This window comes from Rhipicephalus microplus, chromosome 8 (genome assembly GCF_043290135.1).
Source record: "Rhipicephalus microplus isolate Deutch F79 chromosome 8, USDA_Rmic, whole genome shotgun sequence".
Taxonomy (NCBI): Eukaryota; Metazoa; Arthropoda; class Arachnida; order Ixodida; family Ixodidae; genus Rhipicephalus; species Rhipicephalus microplus.
The window spans coordinates 35,171,493-35,197,434 of record NC_134707.1 but is presented as its reverse complement, the minus strand read 5'-3'; the positions used below and the strand labels follow the sequence as shown (position 1 = coordinate 35,197,434).

General features: G+C 47.8%; 2 protein-coding genes across 4 annotated transcripts in view; one reads left to right on the top strand and one right to left on the bottom strand.

The window, feature by feature from the left end:
- Nucleotides 1-25,942, bottom strand: part of LOC119187091 (rab-like protein 2A) — a 290,773-nt gene that overhangs the window by 22,683 nt on the left and 242,148 nt on the right. The window lies entirely within an intron of this gene.
- The window catches only part of LOC142768932 (uncharacterized), a 49,123-nt gene continuing 25,813 nt past the window's right edge, over nucleotides 2,633-25,942 (top strand). Inside the window, exons 1-2 of one of the 3 annotated variants that reach the window (XM_075871524.1) lie at nucleotides 2,633-2,788; nucleotides 24,040-24,087. In XM_075871524.1, the coding sequence (XP_075727639.1) occupies nucleotides 2,707-2,788; nucleotides 24,040-24,087 (130 nt within the window). In that variant the 5' untranslated portion in view covers nucleotides 2,633-2,706. Of the gene's footprint in view, nucleotides 2,877-24,039; nucleotides 24,088-25,942 lie in introns of all 3 variants that reach the window. The other 2 variants (XR_012885551.1, XM_075871525.1) reach the window with 2 other exon arrangements.

Genomic DNA, 25,942 nt, shown 5'->3' with positions numbered 1-25,942 from the left:
AGTTAAGGGTAACCTTATTCTCGAATCAGGATTTGGGCGCCTCTGCGAAAGCTCAGAGAAACGGTTCAATTGCTGCTTTGTGTTTGATTATAATACTTAATGAAGGTTAGTTTCAGAATATTTTCGGACTCGATGTGCCTCAAGTGCGGGCAGGGGGCTCTGCCGTGTCTGTGATTGTGTGTATGCCTGTGTAATTCCAAAAACGAGAGGCCCATGAATGATTGAAGGTTACCGTATTGCGTCATCGGCAGTATCCTTGATGACGCCACCAAACAACGACGCTTTGAGCAACCTGCCAGGCTGGTCACTCTCAGGTCGATTTTCCCGCCAGTGAACGAGCTGTTGCGTTTGGCGGGTAACCCTTTTGCCGCGGCCGCCAGAACGTCAGAAAGGCAGCTGCCTCATTTTGTGGAGATAAGGAGCAGCACCAAGATGCCCTGCTGCCTTTATGTACTAAATCACTCTACGGAGCACCCCTGTCCTTTGGGTCCATGCAGAGATGCGACACGTGGCGTCTTCGTGCTCCGGTAAAAGTCACAATGCCGAGCTTCCACCGATTACGGACGTCAGAGACCACCACGCTGTGCGTCTCTGACTGATGGCCTGCCGACGCTCAAATAAATACCAGATGTCCAGGTATGGCCCCTCGGAGGCGTCTAGACTGCTATCGCCGTTCGACAAAGCTTGGGTGGTGGCCGCGAGCGGCCAGATGACAAACACGTTTCACCCCGCTCGCTGGAAGCAAGATTCGCCAGAGGAGGCAGCATCACCACGGCCATACACGTGTTTGGTTTGTGTATGTGTGTTTGTTCGGGGCGGTTCCAGCATAATGACACTCGTGTCTGCTGCGAAACATGTTATTGGCAGTGCCGTGTGGACTTGTTTCCCGATCTAGGAATCTGGGGAGATGAGACTGTATTTAATCAGCCCCCGTGGGCTGCTCAGTGCGGTTCACGTAGCTTGTTCAATAGACAGCGTTTTTCAATGTGAAGCTTTGAATGTAGAGCTTCGGGCCAGAGAACCCATGCCGTGTAAATGATGCAAATAAACCCGCTACGAAGTTCAGCCTTCTCCTGCCTTGACATCTTGATCCCGGATCTCCGGTGCCCCAAACCCTGGTTGCAACAGCACAAATATTGCACATCTGCACTCAAATCCATTGCAGAATTGACGAGGTGAGTTATAGTGCAGTACACTAGAAAGTGTGGTCACATGAAGCAGCATACAATATTCAGGGGACTCAACTCGTGAAACATTAAGGCATCTTGCTTTAATTCTTATCGATTCCAACTGAGCGCTCGCTATCTAGCGCTCGCGCGTGGAAAACGCGCTAACAGGGTCAACCTTGAAAGAAGGTATGGTTCCACGTTGCCCATATTGAGAATCAGCCACACATTTCCTCAATTTTCATCGTGCGGCAATCACGAATCCCCCTCCTTCCTCGCCATAAAAAAAAAGTGGCATCCCAAGACTACTGCTGTGTGCCGCAATGCGTGCCATCGCGGTGGAAATGTGGCAACGTATTGTTCACCCACTTCCCGAAGAACGCAGTCGACGGGCATTGAAGATAAGCATACATCAGAAACTTGCGCATTGGAAAGAAGGTGGCGGACACTATCGTGGTTTCTTCTAACAAATTAGCTCGTGACGACTTCATTCCATCTGGCGAGTACACCGTTATTTAAAGAATGTGCATTCTTATCAATACTCGTGCTTCTCTAAACGTGGCGTATAGTTTCGTTTATATAAGCAAGCGATTTATGTAACTGGTTGCGTTATGTTTGTCGATGTTCTATTCGCATATGCTTGTTTTCTGCGCAATCGCAGCGCTATATACCCATTCTCAAATTTGGCTGCTGTATTTCATCTCTGAGATAATTATTTTTATTTTGTATGTGCGTATACACACGCACAAACACATTCGTGAATATACATAGAGCATGGGTTCACTTCACCGCAAAAACTTCTCGCAATGCTTCTGTCACTGACGTACACTTTTTTCGAGTCAAATGCATTAGTGAAATCTCAAATTTATTAATATAGACAAACGCATGATGTTCATGCCTACGCTTACTCTGTGGTGTCTATATAGTCGGTGCTGCGTTCTCATGAAACGCGGAGCACCGACAGTTTAAGTTCATCAGGTCGCAATAATTTAGGAGGACCACAAAAAAAGAGAATATTCCCGCCTTTGGAGCGTTAGACTTGTGGGTGCATCGCTTGGTTCCTTTCCGACAAAATGCAGCGCAATTTATGGTGGAACAGGCATGTTTCTCAGTGCTATTTATCAATATCCTACTGAATAACCGAATAACGCATTTCTGAATAACGTTTTTACTATATGGAAATGATGGGATTATTATACATTTTATGCGCTATTATCCCATAAAAAAGTGCCTGTCCAAGTACAGTAGCCTACAGGAAACGGCATTTAAAATAACAGGGCTGAGTGGCTAAGCCCTTGACATGAAACAATACCATAACATTTATAAATGTCATTGTATTTGGATGCAACCCACTTGAGTGTAAACGATGATTAATACGTGACGTGACATATTTAAATAAAATTGTTATATTCGTACTGGTAAGCCCCTTATTGTCAGCCTTAACTAACCTTTGTATGACATTTGATGCAGAGGTGGGATATTTAAGCCTTGATGAAAGTTCTACTCTGTTAATTCTCTTTTGACGTATTCGTATAGTATCATGTTCAAATGTGCTTTTGTAGTGGGTATAATTCTCTCTAGCATTGTACCACTGCTCGCATGGCAGCCAAGTTGGCCTTTCAGTATGTACTTTTCATTGTGCTTTTCTAGTTGGTATAACTTTCTCTAGCATTGTACCACTGCTCGCATGGCAGCCAAGTTGGCCTTTCAGTATGTACTTTTCAGCCATTTAAAAAATTTTTTGAAAGCATAGTGAATGCTTGATGCACTGATATTATTTTGGCAGTAAAATAGAGAACAAATAGTTAAATGGGATGCTTCTTCAGTGGGATATTTTGATGGAGGAAAAACGATGTAGGCTCGTGTGCTCAGACATTGGGTGCACATTAAATGACCCAAGCTGGTCGAAATTTCCAGAGCCCTCCACTACGGCGTCTCTCATGGTGATTCTGCGATGTGGAACTCCACATGTATATCAACTCAATAAGCTCTGAGCAATCTTGTGTGGGACTCTTTCGACACTTTCTCCTTTTTAGAAAGAGGGATTTAGCTCAACATGCTATATTATCGAGTACTTCAGTCGGGCTGCCATAATGCTGCGTTCACTACAGACAAGTCAGTTTTATAAGAAAAGCTTCTTATGACCTTTCAAAAGTAGCATTGAAAAACGCTTCTGATCTCAGTTAGTACATATTTGCGAAAATTTGTCGCTCTTACCATAAGGGTGGCATAGTCGTAGCCTGTTTTAGCCTGTATAGTAACAACGAGTGACCCCATCTGTGGTCTCTGTTGGCGTACTTTCGTGGGTCTTCACGATTTTCTTAAAGTTGTTATGAAATCTGGAGCTTGAAGACGCAGGCGTAGATAAAAGTTGGCACAACACAAACTACAAGGAATTTACTAGAAATTTCTTTTCAGAAAAAACAAGCTTTCATGTTTATGACATAATACAGTTTGTGCTGAAATTATTTTTTTTGTCAAGCAGTTAGGATGATATTGGTATATAGGGTTTGACACTGCAGAACCACCATGTGAATATGAAAGTCACTGTAGTGAAGATATCCGGAAATTTTGAACACCTGGGGTTCCTGCAGTTAGGTTAAAGGCGTTCTCCTAGACCTGATAACGTTTTTTTTTTTGAAGAGTCTCATTGTTTCTATAGCAGAACTGACTGTCGCGTAATCAAGACCCGAGCCCTACACCAAGAACTTCCATGTTTATTTCTACCACTAATGCCTCCCTTCTTCCTTGTCTCCTCAGTTCTCCTGCCTGTTGTAGCGCGGCCGCAATTATGCGCAACATACTCCCAAGAGGTCAAGACAATCACTAAGCTGTCTCACAAGTCTAGATCACTTGTCTCGCTGACTTTCCTCCAGACAACAGTAGAAATGAACCTGAGCATTATTTGAGTGCTCTAGCCTTTTTTTCCAATGGACGGCGGCGAGTTAGTTTGGAGCGAGATTGCTGCGATAGGTAGAAGCACAGTCTCTTTCGTGTACACAGGCCGTAAGGAAAGCGAGCGTGCGCCTCCAGACTGGCCGCAGGTAGAGATACTCGGGACAATAGAGACAAACAATGGCTTGACTTGGAATAACAAACTGCGGTCTGAGAACTCTAATGCTACAAGGTTCACTGTCATCATTTGATTATTATTGAATGAAAATCAAGGTCGAAATTTCAATGTTAAATTTCGTGCCTAAACATTTGCCAAGGGTGCAACAGCTAAACTAGAATTTAGAGCCATTTTTGGAGCAGCAAATTGTTACTTTTGGAGCACTAAAACCCAAATTTTGAGCAGGTTACAAACGAAACAAAAATTCATTTGCCCCCCACGTACTATGGCAAAGGTGGCTTAAGCAGTGTTTCTGCACAGGTTAGAACAAGACCAAAAAATTTTCGAACCACAACCTCTCCTCTCCATTTTTTTTCATGAAGGGATTAGATTTAGGGCACAACTTTTTGGCTTGCTTGCAAGGCACGTCTGACCAGATAAAGTAATGATGGCATGCACCAGTTGGCTTCGCAATGGCACTGGATATCTATTGCATGTGGCGTTGCTATGGCAACTGACGTGGTCAAGGCATAAACTAAAGCTGGTAGTGTACAAGCTCGATGTGCTGAGAGTTTGTACACTTCCAGCTTTAGTTCTTAATGGTTGCTAAGATGCCATGGCCGCACTTGCTGACTAGAGAGAGAGAGAGATAAATAGAGAGAAAAGGCAGGGAGGTTAACCAAGCTTGGCTCGGTTGGCTACCCTACACTTGGGGTAGGGGAAAAAGAGAACAATAAAACGGAAAGAGACAGAAAAGAAGAGGAGTAGAAAGAGAAGCATAAATAGTCAGCTCGAGACTACACAGCACGGCCTCGCACAGTTCTTTCACAAGCGGTCGTGAAGTTTGGTGGCCCTTAAAAAGTACAAGAGGGCTTTCGTGGCTTTGCGCGTATGGGAAGCCGTCGACCAAGGTTCCAGGATATTCTCTTCTGTAAGCGGCCGTGAATCCAGCTGACAGAGCTTGGCTTCCATAATACGTCGTTCGGTCTGGTATGCTGGGCAATGACATAGAATGTGCTCAAGCGTTTCCTCACACTAGAAAATTCATATTTCCAACAAAGGGTTGCTGGCCACGGCAACACATCTTTTGTGTTCTAGTTGCATCGTCCCGCCGGTAAATATCTGCTGCGGTCAGCAAACCGACAGGCACGTGGCGTTGTTACTTTATCTGGTCAATCGCGTTGCGCGAGTATCTTCACATAATGAGCAGCTATATTACACTGCGGTTTAGGGTTAGGGTCTGCCCGCATAGATTGATGACGCAAACTACAAGTCGCTAAAGGGGTCTCCATTTCTCGCTCAAATTAGGGCAAATGAAAAAATTTTGAGGCTGGTCGGGCATTTTCGTGCACTGTGGCGTAATTTCGGCAAATTTCATGGTTTGGCACAGCTCGGCGAACAAATGAGGAATTTTATCAAATTGGCGCAATCAGTGCAGCTGTTGCACCCCTGGATTTAAGGATCAGGTAGCAAAATTCAATATGTCTTTTTCGCATTTTCAAGACATTAGTTCAATGAAATTTTCCAAACCATCGTATGCTACGTCCAGCATCCGCTGAACACAATGTACTTCATTTTTATTTAGTAGAAGCCTTGGCGGACTCCCCCCCCCCCCCCCCCCCCCCCCTCAATAGACGCCTTCAGTATTTCGTACGTCACTGTGTTTGGCAATTAATGCTAACTGAACCAGTTGCTTTCCTCGCCTTTCCAGAAGCTAGTCACTCTAAAGCGTGTGCGCAATATCCTTCTCTCCTGGGTCCACTGACCCCCTCATTCAGTAATTGTAGCACTGAACGTGCGCTACCGTCAACACAAAGACACACTTCGCAGCTCCCTACAGCGGGGCCTTCGGCGTTCAAGCTGTAGCACAAATTACTGTCTCGATGCGTTTCCTGTCAAGCGGGTGATCCGGTCTGACCAGTCTTCCCCCCAAAGATCTCCCGCGAACTTCCACTGGACGACTGGTTGGCTCTGGAAGACGAGCAGCGACTGAATAACATCAGCGTTGAGCTTTGAACCCTTCAGCAGGGCATCGTTGTAGAAGCGATGACCTAGCGCGTGCGTTGAGTCGTCAGACGCAGCACGAAGCCTTGGTATGACAGCATTTACGTGAATGACTGCATGATGAGGCGCATAACAGCCATCATCTTGTGGCTGTCGCAGTTCCAATCGCCGTGGCTCTTTTTTTTGCTAAACACCGCGGTGATTGCCTGGCCACGGTGCCAAAACCGTTCAGAACGTTTCTTGAACCAGTCCCATTGCACTTGTGCATAGCCTTCTCCCATTCTTTGATTGTCGCTGCCTGAATGTCTACCCGAAAGTTGTGGTTTTAGCAGAACCTTGTAGCAGCTGTCAAACTTGATGATGCCCTGTTCAGATGCCTCAAGTTCGGGTGGAGGCTGGCTCTTCAGCAGGCGCCTTTATCGCCATGATGTCAAAACGCCACATTGCAGAAAGGTCACAGGCAAGAACAAACGTTTGCTACAGTGCAGGAATAGAGCGCTCGTAGATGCTGAACTTCTCTCGCGTTTCATGATGCCCTGAACGGTCCAGCCGAACTTGGTTTCTATGGCCTTAAGATTACTGGAATAGGGATCTATCCTTCCAGTAGACATCGGAACCAAGTACGACGCTCACTTCCTGTGGGTGGCAAGTGTTGGGATGGAAGCTGTCTGCAGCATCATAGTTCTTGTCGCACAAAAGCTGCAAAACATCAGCACTGAGCGGCGGGCTTGTGACCGCACACACTTCTGGTACTCCAAGGCCTCCACGGTTATCGCTATGTCTCTACGTTGGCCTCGTAGAGTCAAAGCTACCCGTCGACTGCGTGTTACTTCATGGGACTTCGAGCAGCAAAACGTAACCAAACAATGTTCTTCGGTTCCGATAACAAGGCATCTGAGGTCTTTAGCGACATCTGCTCGGATGAATGTGCGCGGGCTGCCGCTGTGAAGAAGAATGCGCACGAGACGCTTTCGGGACCCGCACTCGATCCAGACTCATCCTGTTTGAAGAAGAACGGCGTTGATTCCGCTAAGGGCGCTTGGGGCTGATATTACTGAAGGCATGTTAGTGCCTCGCCCGGCGATGCGCGGGTCGTCCTGCTTCACTGTAGTCGCGTTTATACGGGTTGGGGCTGCCGGTGTGAACAATTCACAGAGGATAGTGAGGCGTCGTCGGTTGCACTTACTACAGATGATGCTGCGTGCACGTCGGCAAAAACGCGCATGTGGTTTTGCAAGCCGTTACGGTTGCAGCAGCGAGCAGTGCGCAACCGAGCCCGTTTTTCCTCAGCCAAAAGTTGAACGTTGCAGTCCGCGATGGTGTGCTGACAACTGCTGAATAAAAGCCACACCTCTTCCGTAACTGTAACAGATTCGGCAGCAAGTGCGGATGACGTAGGCCAATGTCCTATCGGTGTCAATGGAGGTTCAAACTTTTCAGGCCACACCCGTCAGAAACCAGACGCCGTTTGTTCGGGCCTGCTTTCCTGTAGAACCTCAATCTGAATGCGCAGAAAATTGAGCAATTTTGCAGCCTGGCGAGCTCTCTGTCCTGGTGATGCGATGCCGGATGTTTCCTGCGGCTCTTCCTGCACCTTCTGGAGGCAGAGAATCGCGAGATTGACTGGCCGACACTTCATCAAGATGCGGTTGAGGACCACGTTGTACTGGTCAGGTGGGACGCCCAAACCGGTCAACACGAAGACTCGAAAGTTGACCTTATCGTAGAGCACGCGAAGCTTCTCCGCGTCTGCCGATGACTTGAGTGGCGCTAAGGCGTGGAGGTGGTCGACGTGCTCGTTCACAAGCAAGTCGGGTCAACAAAATCGCTCCGTCGAGGTCACGATCATGATGTTGTAATTGTCCTCGGCTAGTCGAACGCCCTCGATTGCTCTCTTTGCAGCACCACTCAAATAGGACTGAAGGTACTTGAACTTCCTGATCTGTAAAAAGGTTTTCATTCAGGTGAATCGTGGCACTTAAACGTTCCCAGAAGAACTGCCAATTGCGAAGTGCGCCGGAAAACGTCGGGATCTGTAGTTTCAGTAGGACCACCGAGTGATGACGTGGCACCGTTCCTAGACTGGGAATCGCATCGACTACTCGAGAAGAGTCACTGACCTGGCTGAGCTGTGGTGCTAGGACCACCAGCATCGACGTTTGGTGATGTGGCCACCAACCTCGCAGCACTCGTTAGTGTCGCCTTATTCGTGGCCTCTCGGAGGAAGAAACGCGCCCGGGACACGGCGTAAGAGACCCTTCCTTCGTACTCTTTCGTGACCTTGAGCTCTTCCTCGTAGTCGTCGTCATCAGTCGCATCGAAATTTTTTTCTTTAAGGTGACAAGTGGTCTTCTGAGTGAGGTAGGCAACGTGGCAGTTGACCTGACTGGCATAGGGAACGGAGGCCTGCAGCTTGTCGGTCAGGAGCCTGATAGTTCGTGTGACGCTGGCCCCTACGACGCCATGGTTCTTGCGAAGCTGCTTCAACAATGTCATCGGAAGTAGAAGTCTTGGAAGAGCGTGAACGGGGGATTTTCTTCACCAGAACGATGTCGCGTATTCAAGACCCGAGCCTTACACCAAGAACGTCCATGTTTATTTCTACTGCTCGTGCCTCACTTCTTCCTTGTCTCCTCAGTTCTCCTGCTTGTTGTCGCGCGGTCGCAATCACCCGCAACATTGACCATGTTTTTTGAAGCTTATGATCGTAAACAGTGTGCAAGTTCATGGTGCGAAAGTTCATGGTGCTAAACGGTGCTAAAAATCTAAGTACTTTTTCTCATGTCAGGAGTTATTAGCATCTCGTCGTGGGACTGATGAGAAACCCACCGAGCACCATCCAGAAATTTCTTTAACATGCAAGGACCATCGAGAAGACACTGGAAATGCAAACCCGCCAAAACAATTGACGATCGATTTTAGACAGCCCACCTATTCATGCCCTTGACACCGACGACCTTCGAGAAAAAATACGCGTGATCGTGCGGGAGGAACTGTGCAAGCTATTACCTTTACCACAGCTTCAAGTAGACCCAATCGCAGACATCGTCTGAAGAGAAATCCAGCAGTTAAAGGAAATCCGCAGCCACAAGTTCAAGCTATGAGCTACGCAGCTGTAATTAATCTTCCCACTTTCCCTTCGCGACAACATCAAGGCACCGCATCGCCGCAGTTTCACCGCCAGACGACGCCGCCACCACCCCCATCATTCAGGTCTTATCACTCTCCGGTCAAGCAGCGCTACGCGCCGCGAAAACCGAAGTTTGGCGCGCCCTGGACAACCCCTCTCTCTACTGTTGTTGTGGGGAGGCCGGTCACAAGTATACGTCGCTGCCTGTGCAGACAGATGGGTCTACGGGGTTCTGACGTCAAGGCGCCTTGTCCACAACGGGGTGAACGACCGCATGACACCACCGACCACCTTGCAGAAGCTCGACTACCTTGCCATTTGCTGTCGTCAGGCCGCTACACCTCACCGCATTGCGGGCAGTACATCAGCCCTGCTCGGGGCCAATCTCAGAGCCCTTATCCGGAAAAGTGTGCAGCAACTTATAGAGGTGCGGTTGCGGTACGACGAACTACCTAAGATCCTCCTACGACGAAGACGACGACGCCACGACAAAATATATAGTTCACACCGGAAGCAGGATGGAGCCCTTGAAGTCCGAAATTCGCAGTCAGAAAAAAGACCTGATGACGCCATGAAGAAGCAGCTGAAGAAACTTACGTAGCCGTGATCTGACGCTAGGACCTAACCGTAACCCAAGACGAGGAGTGACAGACACCAACGTGCTTAACGACGGCGACGACATCATTGCTTTAGGTGACACCGGAACATATTACTCTGTCATAAGTGTGGCGTGCATCGCGAAATTAGAAAAAGTCGAGACTGCTTCGGAGGGCCTTGAAGTCTGGACAGTTGGTGGTCACACAGCAACGCCAACAGGAGCGTGAACAGGGAGAGCCACTATTGACAAGGGTTTATTCAGTGGCTTTTGTAGTCCTACAGCGTTGCTCGAAAGATGTAGTCCTTGGTGTGAACTTCGTAAGCTGTCATAGTCTAGTCGTCAACCTGAGATTTGAGTCGATAACACTATCAACAGAACAAGCATTAAAAGCGAACAGCTCAATTTATTCTGGAACTCGCCAATCAGCCAGAATGCCCAAATGTTCTATGCTGCGTGTATAAATGCCTATGTGTGTTGCCGCAATTTAAATTCTCGATGGTCGATGCTCTGTTCGCCGATATCAGTGTACAGCATGTATTCCTGCAAATTTAAGTTTCCGTTTCCCGGCCACAATTTCAGTAAAATATGTTTATTCTTGTACACGCTGTCTATTGCTTTGGTAACAACACGACACCGTGACAGTATTCTGTTTGCACAAACGTTTCATCTCTGCATGCCGGAAAGTTTCTTGGGTGCCGAAAGTGCCGCTTAAAAACACAGGAGGCAACATTTCTGGTCTTGCACATCCAAGAGCGAAATTCGGGGGACGCGAAACGTTCGACAAAGCTAAATTCTTGCTTTCTCTTGGGACATGCCCTCCTAATAAATGTTGCATACTGCTTTTGGCGTTCCAACCTATACAATCATCAGATTGATTACAAACATTCAAAGAGCACTAAAGTCAAATAACAATTTATGTGAGAGTGAAAGCTCAGCGTACGACAATGTCTAAAACGACAATATTGTCACGGAATCGTGACGTGGCCAAAGACGGAAAACTTCGTGTAGGGATTTAACTGTTTATTTGGGCGAACCTGTGCCCGGTAAAGGGAAAGCCTAAGTACAGCAGCAGTCTTGCACAGATATCAGTCTCGGACTGATAGCGGCGAACGCAGCGTCGGCCTTCGATCAACAACTCAACAACTGACAAGCGGCGAAGCGCGTCGGCATTTATACCCTTGCCGTCGAATGTTCTAGCGTTATCGCTGGCGGTGGCGTAGGTTCCAGAACAATCTATACCGTTCGCACAGTGGGCGTGATCTTATCGAAATGATCTACTACAGTCCGGAACCTTCTAGAAACCTGCAGGCACGGTTTGCGCCGAGAATCGTGTGGTGTCTCGAAACGATAACAAAAACTTGTGAAATGGAACGTGGCATTGCCCCCCTCTGAAAAAAGGCATCGTCCCGATGCTTTAACTAAAGATGAAGGTACAATAATAATGCAAGAAAGTAAAATGATTAAATTACAATACAACAATAATACAAAAAAAAACACTGTTTCAGTTTGTTAACGTGCATGAAACGGCTTGAGGCGCGCGACATGGACGACTTCAGGTCGTGATCGGCGTCGTTGAGAGTTCGTGATGCCGTCGGGGAGAACATCGTAATCAAGTGGGCCGAGACGTCGAACCACCTTGTACGGTCCGAAGTAGCGTCGCAGAAGCTTTTCACTTAGTCCACGTCGGCGTATCGGCGTCCACACCCAAACACGTTCACCGGGCTGGTATTCCACGAAGCGTCGTCGAAGGTTGTAACGGTGGCTGTCGGTCGTCTGTTGATTCTTGATACGAAGACGCGCAAGTTGTCGGGCTTCTTCGGCGCGTTGAAGGTACTCGCTCACATCGAGGTTTTCTTCGTCGGTGACGTTGGGTAACATGGCATCGAGCGTCGTTGCCGGGCTCCTTCCGTAGACCAGTTTGTATGGAGATATCTGCGTCGTCTCCTGCACCGCCGTGTTGTATGCGAAAGTCACATACGGAAGAATGGTGTCCCACGTCTTGTGTTCGATATCGACGTACATTGACAGCATGTCGGCGATCGTCTTGTTAAGCCGCTCGGTGAGGCCGTTGGTCTGTGGGTGGTACGCTGTCGTCCGGCGGTGGTTTGTTTGGCTGTATGCCAAGATCGCTTGAGTTAAGTCGGCAGTGAATGCCGTTCCTCTGTCGGTGATAAGGACCTCCGGGGCGCCGTGACGTAGGACGATATTTTCGACGAAGAACTTAGCTACCTCGGATGCACTGCCTTTTGGCAGGGCTTTTGTCTCGGCGTAGCGGGTGAGGTAGTCGGTAGCTACCACGATCCACTTGTTTCCGAAAGCCGACGTCGGGAACGGCCCCAGTAGGTCCATACCAATCTGCTGGAAAGGTCGGCAAGGTGGATCAATTGGCTGCAGAAGTCCCGCTGGCCTTGTCGGCGGTGTCTTGCGTCGCTGACAGTCCCGCCATGTCCTCACATAACGAGTGACGTCGGTGGTAAGACGTGGCCAGTAGTACCTTTCTTGTATCCTCGCGAGCGTGCGGGAAACACTGAGGTGCCCTGCCGTCGGATCGTCGTGCAGGGCCTGCAGGAGTTCTGGTCGCAGAGCTGAAGGCACCACAAGGAGGTACTTAGCTCGAAGCGGTGAAAAGTTTTTCTTTTGTAGAAGACCGTTTCGTAGAAAGAACGACGCAAGTGCGCGCTTGAATACCTTCGGGACTTCGGCGGTCCTGCCTTCGAGGTATTCTATTAGGGCTTTAAGTTCCGGGTCGGCCCGCTGTCGTTCAGCGAAGTCGTCGGTAGTTATCGTTCCCAAGAAGTAGTCGTCATCCGAGTCGTCGGGTAGCGGTTGGTCGACAGGCGCACGAGAGAGACAGTCAGCGTCGGAGTGTTTTTTGCCGGACTTGTAAATGACAGTAATGTCATATTCTTGAAGTCTCAGGCTCCATCGTGCGAGGCGACCTGAAGGGTCCTTCAAGGTGGCTAGCCAACACAAGGCGTGGTGGTCGCTCACAACTTTGAAGGGGCTGCCGTAGAGGTAGGGACGAAATTTCGACGTAGCCCAGATGATGGCGAGGCACTCCTTTTCTGTTGTGGAATAATTTGCTTCTGCTTTGGATAGCGATCGGCTGGCGTAACTAATAACCCTTTCAAGCCCGTCGGCCCTCTGCACAAGAACGGCGCCAAGACCTACGCTGCTTGCGTCAGTATGTATTTCTGTCTCGGCGAATTCGTCGAAATGGGCAAGTAACGGAGGCGGAGCTCCAATATTATATACAGCAGTGCCCTACTTACTGAGAAATTAAGGCCAATGCAGCAGAACACATCCACCGCAGAAGGACATTCGCAAAATGATGCCGATGACGTCAGAGTTGCAGCCTACAAATTATCACTAGTAATCGAACTAGCTGCTCTGAGTAAAGAACCTTCCGTGCATCAAAATATGTAATAAAATGCTGTTTATCGGTTTCTGTTTGATTTTTAGAAAAAAAGAACCACCAGACGTTACTATGCGGCATGGCGCCAGGGGCTAAAAATTCAGTTTTTGCCTGGTTAAACTGGACAGGTAGTGTCACCTAGAGGGGCACAGTTGAACCAAGCATGACTGCCATCGTGGAGCCAATAGCAGGAAATAGTTCAATGACCGTTGTTGCTGCTGTGGCTCCCGCTGCTTTCATTCTGCCGCTACTAGTGGTGGTGGTGGTGCAGTAAAGCCAGGCAACGTTGTTATGCACAAAAAAAGTGACGTGACATGTTCCGCTTGTGTTTAAAATTGAGCATCGAGTAGAGAAGAAAAAGGTGGTTTATTTACAATAAACCGCAGCTCTACTCCGTCGGTTGTTGCTACAGCACGTGAATCGAAAGCCAGCTCTCCTTGTCGTCTTCTTCGTCGATATTTTTTCAACAAACTGCTCCGGGCACGGAAGTTCACAAAATGTTCAATTCCGGTGGATACACTTGCTGAATGGTCCATGTCGTTTTACGGTAGCTCTGCCCGGTAGTCTGTGGAGCTCCAATACTCAAAGAATGTATATGAATTTTACGGTGCTCGCTTGACCAGTGTGAATGGGGTGATAGCTTTTGGCTTATATTTGTTCTCATGCCCGAAGGGCCTCCGTGAAATCAGTGTTCCCAGGAAAGCATGAAGCACCTGCTTTCAAATCTTTGGCATTGAAGGCTCCCTTGCAGGCACTCTTTTACTTGTGCTTGGAGGCAAGTTGTAGTAGCCAAGCTGTGATACGGTTGGCAGAGTTCATGTAGAAACGGCGTGATGACCACTTACTGTGTTCGCAAGTAAACCGTCTTCGTCTAGACCACCAGGCTAAGGATGCTCTTCTTGTTAAAAATTCAGCAGTGTTCTGCTTTCCGGGGTTCTGCTTCTTCTTATCTGAGGAAGACTTCCACCTGCCACGTAGCCAGCGTAAGCGAGATGTCGTATGCAGGATGAAGGGTTTCTTGACGGTCCTTTGCTGAATGAATTCCTTAGCCTTTTTCACACTACACGATTATACGCCGGTGTCAGTATGCTTTAGCAGTATCAAGGCCTTCGATACCTCTTTCACAATAGTGAGATTAAACTGTGGGTGTCGCGTACACTTCCTTCTAATAACATGTGGGTCGTCCGAATCCCCATCGTGTAAGTTCACAGAGACATATGATATCTCGTTGGCTTGTGACCGCTGTTGGAACACGTTTTAGATGTGGAGCATCTAATACTCGAGGCTTGTAGTGCGGCGCCGTCCGCAAGCTTCCTCCTCCTTCTTCCACCATCTGAGCATCCCTTCCTCCTCTACACACCGCGCGCGCTTCACTCCTCCACCATCTGTGCACCCTTCCTCCTCTACACACCACGTGCCGGCAGCTGACGCGCGCGCATGCGCCGTCGCGCTTCGAGAACATCGGCAGCTGACGCGCGCGCATGCGCCGTTGCGCTTCTCCCCCTTCTCGAACATTCGACAGCTGACAGTGCATGCGCCGTCGCGCTGTATATATACTCAAGGTCGGTGCTCGCTCGCTCAGTTGCCGCTCGTCGGTTGGTTTGTACGGCGCGTCGACGTCCGAGGTCGCAATGATCGACGTCCCTTCGACCAGCGCCGGCCAAAGTGTTGGCGGAACCGCAACCAAGTCGTCGTCCGAAGACAAGGCAGCGCGGAGAAGAGCTCGCGACGCCGAACGTAAACGTCGGCGTCGAGTGGAAGATGCTCAACTTAGAGAACGTGAAGCCGCTGAGAGACGTCAGCGTCGAGCAGCAGCACCGGATTCGGCCGCTTTGAAACGTAAGCGTCGACAAGAGGACCCGGACTTTCGAAAACGGGAAGCCGAGTGCAAGCGTCGGCGACGAGAGGACGATCCCGATGCTGCCCGCGAGCGCAAGCGCGCCGAGGTAGCGGCGTGGCGCGCCAAGCAGTATGCCACGCCGAACGCTCGCTTCAAGCGCGACTTCCTCGACCGAAGCTTCGGCCACACCTGCAAGGTGTGTGATCGTCTTTGGTTCGATAACAACTTAACTCGGATCGGCAACATTCAGAACAACTCCAAAGCGTTGTCGGTTCTTTGCGATACGTTTGGAAAGGGCACCGACTATGCCGACTACGTCGTGTGTGCTACGTGCAAGCAGTCGTTGATTGCCGGTCGAGTTCCCTCGGCTAGCGTGAGTTACGCTCCGCATCCTCCTCAGTGTTCCCCCGAGGGAAGCTGCGGGCAATGTTTTGATTGAAGCTGCTACTGGGTCTTCGTTGTGGGTGTTCTTACATCCCTCAGCTTTTATTTTCATAACTCTTAAGTAGGCGTATTTCTCCGTTGTTGTTCTACGGTCCGCCACTTCTGCTTTCAGTACGATGACCTCGTTAAGGTGCGTGGCGTTTGAGCAAGATGCTGCTGGTCCATGTAGCGTCCAGCCTAAAGACGTGTCGACAGCCTTTAGCCTGTTTTCTAAATTCTCAATGTTGATTGATTATGTGGGGTTTAACGCCCCAAAACCACTATATGATTATGAGAGACGCCGTAGTGGAGGGCTCCGGAAATTTAGACCACCTGGGGTTCTTCTCAATGTAACCTGTGACCAATGACCAGCAATAGTCACTGCCAATCAAGATGTCAACAGCGTTTGGACTCTCAGCAAGGTCTATATTGGAGAAGAAAAGTCCTTGGTGTCCGAGTCTTTCGATTAAATCTCTTCTCTGTCGTGGGATTGATTGATGGCTGATCTTTGTCTTGACGAGAGCTTCTACCTGCTGCGACTTGCAACTACGCACTGTACTCAAGGTAATAAACAAGCGTGAGAAGGGCTTCTCATCATTTCGCCCTCCTAAACAGCATATACTGAAAGACTTTCGTGAACGAGTAATCGACAACGCAATTGTTCAGCCAGTCGCTTCCTCACGAAACTGCGCTGACTGCCTCCGTCGAATAAAACTCGAACAACCACTTTGCTTTCTTCGTCGGCTGCCCAAACTACAGCAGTTTGGAGGAACTCACTCAGTTACAAATTTGCCGTTTCAATTATTTTGCGTTGTACTGATTTTAATAACGTCTGGGAATCGGTAGGCGATTTTATTATCCACGGGTGGCACATTGTATCCTCATGGCGTCGATAGCACTTTGCTCATTTGACCTTTCGCCTACAATATTTTGCCATATGATGTTTCAAGGCGCAGCAGAAGCAGCGACCGGCCGCTAGTAGGTGCCTTTTCTTTTCTTCTAACGGTATTGGAAAGTCGCACTGCTCAGTATATTGCGTAGCTGAAACACAGGAAAAGCAGGAATTATTTTGAGTAGCTGGTTTTGCGGATGAGGTCAAACTCTTCGTGCTCGATCATGTCGCGAGGAGGACGTCGCATTATTCTGGAACCCTTCAGCTTGGCTTTTCGAAGCGTCCTCTCCCACAAAAACGTGCAGGGCTGTTTGCTGTCGAGCTTTAATTTTTGTTTAAACAAAAAGCAGTAAAGACTTGATGTGGCTGTGCTGTCCTTGCTGGCCCGTGTGCTCTGGACGTTAACGTGCGATGGTCTTGTTGAAGTCGAGGACAATATCGTGAGGAAGCGACTTTAGTAGGATGGGGTAGAACATGGCGGAGTAACTGTCCTCCGATACTCGTAGAGTCTTGAGGGCACAAGTCAAGGTTTGGACCATGTCATAAAGGCATTGAAGTCCTCGAAGATCATTAGAAGACTGCACAGGTCACATGTAGATGAGTCGCTGCATATGAGCTGGAATGATGGCATCGTTCTTGTCAAATCGTTGTTTTAAAATGTCCAGGGCTTCACAATAGCAACTTGTCGTTGCGGGAAGTTCCGTGATAGCCGATGTCCCGTGATGACCGAATGCAGATGGGGGAACCGGTATACGTCGGTGAGCGAACCATTGATGTGGATCAGTTGATTGAACTGCTACTAAAAAGGTGTCCTCAACGACAGTTCGCTGTTTCCGGGTTTTGGCACCACTTGTAGAAAAACGACCCTCCAGTTCAGAAAAAAAGGGGTTTATTTACAATAAACCACAGCCCGACTCTGTAGGTTGCTGCTGCAGCGCGTGAATCGAAAGTCAGCTCTCCCCGTCGTCTTCCTCGTCAATCGTTTTCCAACAGCTGGAGACGTGATTTGAAGTGCGTTAACCCGACGTGGACCACCAAAATGTGATATAATTTCAAAATAAGGTCTTCCTTGGCACAAAAGTAACACTTTGAGGTATCTAAACCACTCAATCAACGTCGACCTAATAGCAGCTTTTCATGTCTTTTTGAGCACTGGTATATCAGAAACCGACATTTGTTGTGAATCGAACGTTCTGCTAACTTTTGGTGCTGGGTGTAAGTCCACTTATGATGCCTTACGATTCCGCCATAAAGAATTGAAGGTGGGAGGACATGTGACTGGGGGAAAAGTCTTTGGTGGGTTCGGAACAGTACCACTTTGGCTGAAACAAGTATTTCTCATAGTTCTCTTTATCTGTCTCTCTCTATAAATAGAAAAATAAATAAATAAATATACATATGCATATATATAAATATATATACATATTAATATATTTATATAAAAATATATATTTAAATATATATATATATATATATATATATATATAAGCGAAAGAAGTGTATACCTAAGGACTCATTTTTCTGTGTTTTAACACAATATTAATGAGATCTAACAGACAGTAATGCCAAGGAATGTGCAAGGGAAGTTATTAGAACCAATATAATGTAAATAAAAAGAAAGAAAAGTGGATGAAAAAATAGCCAGCCGTGAGCAGGACTCGAACCTACGACCTTCGAACCACGCGTTCGATGCTCTAAACACTGAGATACCACAGCGGCCTTCCCTCCATCCACTTTTTTTGGGTTTGTATGTAAATTTAGAAGTAGGAGTGACAGTCAGCGCCATCTATAAGGCAAACGACGAGTGTGAAAACACTCTTGCGCGCATGTTTGGCGTCACGTAGCACGTGAACTTATTATGAGCGGGCAGCTGATTAATTGTCCCTCTTATACAATCTAAACACACCAAGTCTGCCAGTACGAGACCCTCCTTCAATGAAATAAGGGAAAGAAGTGTATACCTAAGGGCTCGTTTTTCCGTGTTTTAACACACTATTAATGAGATCTAACAGACAGTAATGCCAAGGAATGTACAGGGGAAGTTATTAGAACACATGGATTGTAAATAAGAAGAAAGAAAAGTGGATGAAAAATAGCCAGCCGTGAGCCAGCCTGCTCACGGCTGGCTATTTTTTCATCCACTTTTCTTTCTTCTTATATACATTCCATTGGTTCTAATAACTTCCCCTGTACATTCCTTGGCATTATTGTCTGTTAGATCTCATATATATATATATATATATATTGTGAGAATTCATTGTACGTCATCTTCCTCATCTATCAATAACCATCATCAGTCTTCGCCCCGTTCCTTTTTCATCATCGGCGCCATCTTGCTCTTGCTTGAATAAAGCGTCAGCTGCACCGTTGTATTTCAAGTGGTGGAAGGTGCTTCCCGATCTCTTCGACCTCTCTCCATCCAAAGCCAGCTCCTGGAGCTCCATTCGGGACGTCGCTTGCGCCAGCAGAGCACCATGGCGCAAGAGCAAGCCCAACCGAACCACCCGCCAGCGCAACCACCAGCCACCAACCCTAGCCCGGTCAGTAACCCCCCTCGGGAGCCTCCAATCTTCTCCAGTCTGCCTGGCGAAGATGTCGAAGACTGGCTCGACAACTATGACAGCGTAGGTGTCTACAACACCTGGAATGAGGCATCGAAATTAGCACGCGTCCAGCTTTACGTCTCTCAGGTTGCCAAGACGTGGTTTCTGAACCATGAGAGCGACTTCCGCGATTGGTCTTCCTTCAAAGACCAGCTCCGGCGCATTTTCGGTACACCGACCGTCCGTTCAGAAATTGCTCGCAAGAAACTGGCAGAATGCGTTCAACATTGCGGTGAGTCCTACACTTCCTATATTGAGGATGTGCTTGCACTTTGCCGCCGTATCGACGACACCATGCCAGAAGGTGATCGTGTCCGGCACCTTCTGAAGGGTATCGGACCTACCGCTTTCAACGCCCTCGTCGCACACAACCCTTCGACGGTTTCCGACGTCGTCTCGGTATGTAAGCGGCTTGATACCTTGCAGTCAATCCGCCTGCGACCCGACTTCTCTGAGAACCCCCTGGCAAACAGTATGGAGCTCCGATCCATCATTCGAGCCATAATTCGTGAGGAATTTCAAACCTACACTTTACCTCCTTCTAACAACGTTCCCGCTCAACCCGCCTCTAGTGATCTGCGTGGAATTATTAGGGAAGAAATGTCAGCGTTTCAAAGCACCCACCGTGCTCCACCATGCCCCCAACCCACTTCGTATGCACAGATCGCTGCAATGCAACCATTGCCGTCTCAAGTACCACCACCTGTACCTGATCATGAACATCTCGCACCTCTAGTCGCCCGTCCACCGAACCCTACCTACCATTCTTCCTGGCGGGCCCCACGTCCTATTTGCTACTACTGTGGAATTCGAGGACACATTTCCCGGGTCTGTCGACGTCGGCAGCAAGATGAACGTCGTGGTTATGCCGCTTTTGAACGAGATGACACATGTGCTCGAGGTTACTACCGTTATGCCGACAGTCCTTCCAACCACCGATCGCCTTCTCCTGTGCGCATCTCCAACACGACCAAAAATACACGTGCATCCCGACCACGCTCCCCTTCGCCACTCCGACGCTCTGTTTCACCACTTCGGCCTGTCTCTCAACTGGCTGCCCAGCGATCGGAAAACTAAACAGTGCAGTTTTTGGAGGGAGAACTGCATCGCGGCGAAATAACCCAAGTCCTCCTGAACGACCGTCAAACATGTTATTGGTAACTGTGGAAGGTGTGCGGGTGTTGGCTTTGGTGGACACGGGAGCAACTATTTCAGTTATGCGTGCCTACTTGTGTTCTCGATTGCGGAAAGTGAAGACACCCTACCTTGGATCATCTTTGATTGGGGCCAATGGAGCAATAATTAGACCATCGGCCCAATGTACAGCGCGTGTCTTCATGGATGGTATTCTTCATCACATCACCTTCGCTGTCCTAATTTCATGTGCTCATAAACTAATTTTAGGTTGGGACTTTCTCTCATCAGCATCTGCATTAATTTCTTGCCGTCAACGTGTAGTCGAAATGACCGAGACCAATCACTGCAGCGAACGCGTCGACGAAAAACCATTGCGTTTCTTCACAGCTTCCGAATCCATACTGCTCCCGGGTCAAGAGCAACTCATCACCATCACTTCTCCGAATATTGCCAATGGTGACGTCCTTATCACCCCTTCCAGCAGCTGTCTAGCTCGCGGCGTTGTAGTCCCCTCCAGCCTGGTGCGGTTCAAAGACAGTGCTGCGATAATCCTTGGCCTGAACCCTACCCCAGAGCCCGTCCTCCTACCCCAAGGTTCTGCAGCGCCATGTTATGTGGATACACAACCGGTATCTTTGGTCTCTCTTGACGCCTTGACAGCTCAGCCACAACAGGACCAGTCTGTTACTTCCTCCTCCTTTGCTCCCGGGATAAATCCTGACCTTTCTGCTTCTCAGCGTGACGCGTTGCTGAATTTGCTCACGAAACACCAGGCCTCCTTCGACGCCAATGCTTCGGCACTAGGACAGACCACAGTTGCGCATCATCGCATCGACACTGAAGGTCAGACTGTTGTACGCCGTCGTCCCTACCGAGTCTCCTTGGCTGAGTGCAAAATCATCGAGGAGAACGTGACCGATATGTTAAACAGAAACATCATACGACCCTCTACCAGTTCTTGGTCATCACCCGTTGTGTTGGTACAAAAGAAGGATGGATCGGTACGATTTTGTGTTGATTACCGCGCGCTAGACAAGAATACCCGAAAGGATGTATATCCGATGCCCCGTATAGATGATGCACTTGACTCATTGCAAGGCGCCCAATACTTCTCCACCCTTGACCTTCGGTCCGGGTATTGGCAAATACCAATGGACGAAGCAGACAAAGAAAAGACCGCCTTTTCTGCGCCGGACGGTCTTTACGAGTTTAACGTAATGCCATTCGGTCTATGTAATGCTCCCGCCACATTTGAAAGGATGCTCGACACTGTTCTTCGTGGCCTCAAGTGGAAAACTTGTCTATGCTACCTCGATGATATCGTCGTGTTTTCTTCCACTTTTGATGATCATCTGCAACGCCCAGATCAAGTGCTCATATGTCTCTCCAACGCTGGACTTCAACTAAACACAAGGAAGTGCCATTTTGGCAACACAGCTATAAAAGTTCTAGGACATCTCGTTACTAAAGATGGCATCCAGCCCGATCCGGACAAAATTTCCGCAGTCCTCAACTTTCCGCGACCCTTCCGTTCCAAAGAACTACGCAGTTTCCTTGGACTCGCATCGTACTTTCGCCGCTTCATTCGCAACTTTGCCACTATTGCCGCTCCTCTCCACAAGCTCCTTGCTAGTACCGGTTCTTTCGATTGGAATGATCAATGCGAAGCCTCATTTCAAGAACTCAAGCAGGCACTGACATCCCCACCGGTGCTTTGTTATTTCGATGACAAGGCACCTACGATATTACACACTGATGCGAGTGGACAAGGAATCGGCGCCGTACTCCTGCATCGCGACCATGCCTTTCGCGAGAAAGTTGTCGCGTATGCAAGCCGCACTCTGACCTCTGCAGAGAAGAGGTACTCGATAACCGAACAAGAGTGCTTGGCTGTTGTCTGGTCCATCCAAAAATTTCATCCGTACCTACATGGTCGACATTTTACTGTTGTGACAGACCACCATGCTCTTTGCTGGTTGTCCACAATCAAAAACTTGTCGGGACGACTTGGCCGCTGGATTCTCCGATTACAATTTTATGAATTTGACGTCATCTACAAGACTGGAAGACAACATCAAGATGCCGACGCGTTGTCACGATGCCCTTTGCCGCAGTTTTCGGCGCACGTCACATCCCCTTGTCAAATTGGCTATACGGAGGACGCCTCGTCAATATCATCCATTTCTTCCCTACCTTCATCCACCCGTCCATCAGTACTTACTACTCACCAGCGAGCCGATTCTTATTGCACTGACATCATTGGTCGGCTTACCGTCGCTTCGTCTTCCCCTAATGCCAGGCTCCGGAAACAACTCCGACTATTCAAGTTGGAGGACGATGTGCTATATCGATACATTTTCCACCCGGAAGGCCACCGATGGGTTCCCGTCGTACCACGCGCACTACGCACTAAAGGTCTGCGCGCTTCCCACGACGACCCGACGTCAGGACACTTGGGTTACTACAAAACATACGAGCGCATCCACAGTCGATCCTTCTGGCCAGGTCTTTCCACGACAGTAGCTAAATATATTGCCTCGTGCGCACTTTGCCAACACCGCAAGCGGCCCACTACTGCTCCAGTCGGTACCCTACAACCACTTCCTTGTCCATCAGAGCCGTTCTCTGTCGTCGGAATTGACCTCTTCGGGCCCCTCCCAACTATATCAGACGGCAAGAGTTGGATCGTCACCGCGGTTGATCACTTGACCCGGTACGCTGAGACGGCCTCAATCACTTCAGGAAGTGCTTCGGAAGTAGCAACTTTCTTCTTGAATGCTATTTATCTACGTCATTGAGCCCCTCGTGTCCTTTTGAGCGACCGGGAAAAGGCATTTCTTTCAAGCACGCTCAGTGAAGTTCTTCAAGCATCGAAAACAGTTCATAAAACAACATCTAGCTATCACCCGCAAACCAATGGCTTAACGGAAAGATTTCATCGCACGCTGTGTGACATGCTGTCCATGTATATCCGACCGGACCATCGCAATTGGGATGCCATACTTTCCTTTGTCACTTATGCATATAATACATCAGTTCAACGAACCACAGGCTATTCTCCATTTTTTCTAGTATACGGACGCCAACCGACATCACCACTCGACGTTTCATTCTTTTCTGGCCCCGTCAACTCTTCACTATTCGTTTGCGACCAGTTTCTGTCCCGCATTGCTCGATGCCGTCGTCTTGCCCGTGTAAACACCGAAGCTAGCCAAGAAGGTCGCAAACATCGTTACGATGCCACTCACTGCGTCGTTCTCTACCGCCCTGGCGACAATGTACTTCTGTGGACTCCTGCGCGAACGCCTGGCTTATGCGAAAAGTTTGAGTCAGGCTATCTTGGCCCTTACAAAGTTATCGAACAGACCTCACCGGTGAACTACCGTGTCACACCTGTTCATGTCCCCACTGACCAACGCTGCCGCGGGACAGAGATTGTGCACGATTCGCGTCTCAAGCCCTATTGTATGCGTTCCACAGCGTAATTCGCAGCCAGGCTGGCCGCTTCCGTCGACGGGGGAAATTAGTGTGAGAATTCATTGTACATCATCTTCCTCATCTATCAATAACCATCATCAGTCTTCGCCCCGTTCCTTTTTCATCATCGGCGCCATCTTGCTGTTGCTTGAATAAAGCGTCAGCTGCACCATTGTATTTTAATATATATATATATATATATATATATATATATATATATATATATATATATATATATATATATATATATATATATATATATATATATATATATGCTCTGAGAACATGCCATTTTTATGCAGAATGGCGGCCGAGCTGGTGGCCTTTCAAGAGAACAACACCTCGACCAGGTACGTACACTTTAGACTGCAGCTTGGGAGAGATTTGAAGCGTTTGCGACCTCTCTGCCTTCTAATAATCATCTCTCTTTCTCTAAACATTGCTATCATAAAACCTGGCACATAATGATCTAATTGACATCAGAAATTCCTCCCATACGCGTAAGTGTGCATTACAAAGTGAACAACCATAACACTCAGATGAATAATAACGCCACGTGATATGTTACCGTTTAGCTTAAGCATATTACACCCGAACAAAGCTTCTTTCACATGCGAGTGGCTCAGCGTCTGTGGTCGCGGCGATGAGAGCTGCAGGATTCGCAGACGCTGGTTCTTTTCGCATGCACCGCTTTTGTACGGCGCTGCCTTCTGCGATGGTTGGGGGAAACACTCATGCCGCGAGTTTATTTTCTCCAAGTAAGCTTGTTTTAGTGTTCTTGGGCTGGAAGTTTCACCAGCCTTCTACTTCGGTGTTCGATTTTCACACGCCAAAACTTAAAATAATGTCAATGTACAATGGGACGAAATAAAGACACAGACGTGGTGCTGATTAAAAATGCAAGGTTTATAGCAGCTTGGTATTATGGTTGATTATTGCACAAGACGATTAAAACAGCGCTTAAGACGGGATGCGATGGTTACACAGAGATGACGCTACCAGCAATAACAGTTCATTGCCATGAACCTTGGTTTGGAGTAGGCACCGTTTCAGAATCATGCAAAAAGATTCGTCGCTAGACATTGTAGTGTTTCAGGGACGAAACTCGCTATTGTGTGGGTCGTTGCTTCGTAGTAGTAGTATGTTGTAGAGCTAGCCACTTCTAGTTCGTTTTAAGACTTGCTCACTTGAAGGCGTTGTGTTTATATTTCCTTAGAAATCATATCACTTGATGGCGTTGGCATGAAATTTACGGCTTATCCGCAGAGCGAATGATGATGATTGGGGCGAAGCCTCCGTCCTTGCATCCGTCTGTTCAATGCGTGTTCAGTGCCATAAGAGCGGACGAACGAACGGACGGACGGATGAACAGTGAAACATGCAGACGGATGGACGAACGGATGGACAGACAGACAGGCAGGCAGACAGAAAGACGCAAGGACGGGCGCTTCGCCCCATTCATCATCATTCCCTCTGTGCATATGCTGAAATTTTTTTATTCACTTCGTCCCATATTAACCGCTTTTTGATTCCTTTCTGAGTTGAATGTCACTTCTGTCTTCATGAGGTGCACCCATGTTTCGGTGACCAGTGAAAGTTCTTTTACTAAGCATTCATATTAAGTAAGGAAATGGAGAAATCATCGCTGGATGGCAGGAAGGTAGCTATCGCATCTGATTTGCCTGGGTGGGCAGAAGCTCGCTCCAAACTTGCTAATAATATGGCCCCTAAAACAAGAGCTTTCGTAAGCGAACAGGCCTTTTGATGGCTTCAAACTGAATACGTAGGTCTTCACGGCTTGAAGTACTGCTTTTAAAGTGTTATCTTTCTTGCAGGAAGCAATGCGTAAAAGAAGGGATGTTATCTCCCCCACGATAATAATAATAATAATAATAATAATAATAATAATAATAATAATAATAATAATAATAATAATAATAATAATAATAATAATAATAATAATAATAATAATATCAATTGATATTATTATTATTATTATTATTATTATTATTATTATTATTATTATTATTATTATTATTATTATTATTATTATTATTATTATTATTATTATTATATCGCGTGACGCTTTTCATATAAGTAAACAACCTATTTCATATTCCTAACTCCACAAAGTTGGTTTTGTACCCTGATGATACTAACATTTTTTCTTCCGCGGATAAACTTATTCGTCATCAGAAAAGAATA